The sequence below is a fragment of the Eutrema salsugineum genome, unplaced genomic scaffold, assembly GCF_000478725.1.
Source record: "Eutrema salsugineum unplaced genomic scaffold, Eutsalg1_0 scaffold_1, whole genome shotgun sequence".
In the NCBI taxonomy this organism is placed as follows: domain Eukaryota; kingdom Viridiplantae; phylum Streptophyta; class Magnoliopsida; order Brassicales; family Brassicaceae; genus Eutrema; species Eutrema salsugineum.
This window is the reverse complement of record NW_006256909.1, coordinates 11,718,245-11,720,397: the sequence shown is the minus strand read 5'-3', so window position 1 is coordinate 11,720,397 and position 2,153 is coordinate 11,718,245. Positions and strand designations below refer to the sequence as shown.

The 2,153-nt window shown below is 41.9% G+C and overlaps 1 protein-coding gene across 1 annotated transcript; it reads right to left on the bottom strand.

The window, feature by feature from the left end:
- Nucleotides 1–549: 549 nt before the first annotated feature.
- Nucleotides 550–2,153, bottom strand: LOC18028140 (UDP-glycosyltransferase 84A4). The gene has a single exon (XM_006414435.2). It carries the CDS (start codon nt 2,125–2,127, stop codon nt 673–675), a length of 1,455 nt encoding a protein of 484 aa, XP_006414498.1. The 5' UTR covers nt 2,128–2,153; the 3' UTR covers nt 550–672.

Sequence of the window (2,153 nt, the reverse complement as noted above, 5' to 3'; positions counted from 1 at the left end):
ATAATTTTTATGATGCTAGAGAAAATGAAATTTACTTTACACATGGTAAAGAAAAAGTTTTTGGCTGTTGCTCCAATTCCTCATAAATCATTTGGTAGAATAAGCTTCTTGGAACATTTAGCTTATTAGCTATATCAAAAATAGCCAAATCCACATTATGGCGACCACATAGTTTATAAAGCGTTTTTGTATATATCAAACAGTCTCCTTTGCATTTTTCTGTCTTTTTCCATCCATTGTCATGAGCATTCGAAACTTACCCAAAACTACGAGTTATTAGTATGTCAAATGAATACCAAAATAACAGAATAATTGAATAAAACTGTTAACAAAAAGAATTTAACTCAAGTTTTCGTGGAATAATTTTATAACGCTGAAAATCTGAATTTAGTTACTAATCACTTTTGTTTTTGCTAGCTATACTTTTGAACACTCTAGTTATATATAGTAGAATCACTTTTCAAAAGAATGAAATATACAAAAGTTGATGAATATTATCAGTGGTAAAATATAGAAAAATATGAAAACGTGAACAAGTGGTATACCATTTATCACCATAGTTTGAAAACGTTTTATACGATCCATATATACAATGTAATGAACAACATCGTACAAACAACTTTAAATTGTAATCGTGTAATTAACCGGTATCAATATGATATTTACGAGACCTTACTTCTGTTTGATGTTGTCTTCAGACTTTACAGCAGTCAATTTATCCACAAACTCTTGAAAGTTCCTATCAGATGATCCACCGTACGCCACGGAAGCCTCTGCCTCCTTCTTCCACATCCAAGCGTTCTCTCTCAGCTCCACTGCCTTCTCCCCAACGGTGGCCTCAAGAAGTCGCTCAGTGATCTCCTGCCTCTGCCTCGGAACAATCCTCTCCTCAGCCGCCTCTCCACGGCTAAGTCTCACTCCTGTCTTGAAAACATCAATCATGTAAACAGCATTTGTCACCTGATCCCCCCACTGCGGGAAACAAACCACGGGAACTCCAGAAGACAAAGCCTCCATTGTCGAGTTCCATCCGCAGTGACTTAAGAAGCAAGCAACCGCAGGATGAGCCAACACTCTCTCTTGTGGACACCATTCAACGATCTTCCCTTTCTCACCAAGCTCTCGAGGCAAAACATATGGTTCTTCGTTATAACCTTCCATGGGAGGCCGCAGAGCCCATAAAAATGACAATCCGGAGTTGAGAAGACCGTGAGCGATCTCGTCAATCTGCTCTTGCTTCAAGCGAACCACAGTACCAAAGGAGATGTAAACAACGTCAGAGGATGGCTTTCTAGAGTCAAGCCACTCAATGGATTCATCCACGTGCTCGGAGGTGTTTCCCTTAATGTCAGAGCTTATGGCATGAGCCATCTTGAAGAGTGGACCGATGGGGTTGATGATGAGTTGAGGGCAGAGACGTGACATGTAGTCGATGATGTCTCTTTCCAGTTCTTGAAACGTGTCGATGATGAGAACAGAGAAAGGCTTGTGAAGTCGCTTGATCTGTTCTAAAATGATTTCACCCACTATAGGACAGTGAGAGGAAGGGTGGAGAAAGCTCGGGATCTCGTCGTGCCTCAACTTTGATGGCCTGAAGGGTACTTCAACGTTAATCTCCGGTTCTGTTTTGGTCGGAAACTCAACTAGCCGGTGGTGGTAATAGTAATAGGCGGCGAAGCAAGCGCAAGACTGGACCCAAAGAATAGCCGAAGGGATTTGAGTCTCTTCGGCCACGTCACATACCCAAGGCACAAAAGCGTTGTTTATAATACACCTCACTGGTTGTTTCTCCTCCTCGTATTTCTTGATGAGTTTCTTGATCTCTCGTTTTCCAGCAACTTCGAGTTGTGTTTTTAACAAACCAGACTCGGCTTTTTTCTTGATGTCCTCGTAGTCGTATCCATTGTCGAAGAACTCGAGCCTTAGGAAACCCGAAGCGATGGGTTTGAGCATGCCGTCTTGAATCTCGTTGGCTTGACGCATCTTCTTGCCAAATGGTTCCTCTGTGGTAACAAATGTGACGATTAAGCCTTTGGAGGCTATGAGCTTTCCGAGACGAAGAAGAGGGTTTATGTGACCTTGTCCTGGGAATGATACGAGCATCACATGAGTCAGAGACGCTTCCATCTCCAACAACAAGAGTCTGCTAAATC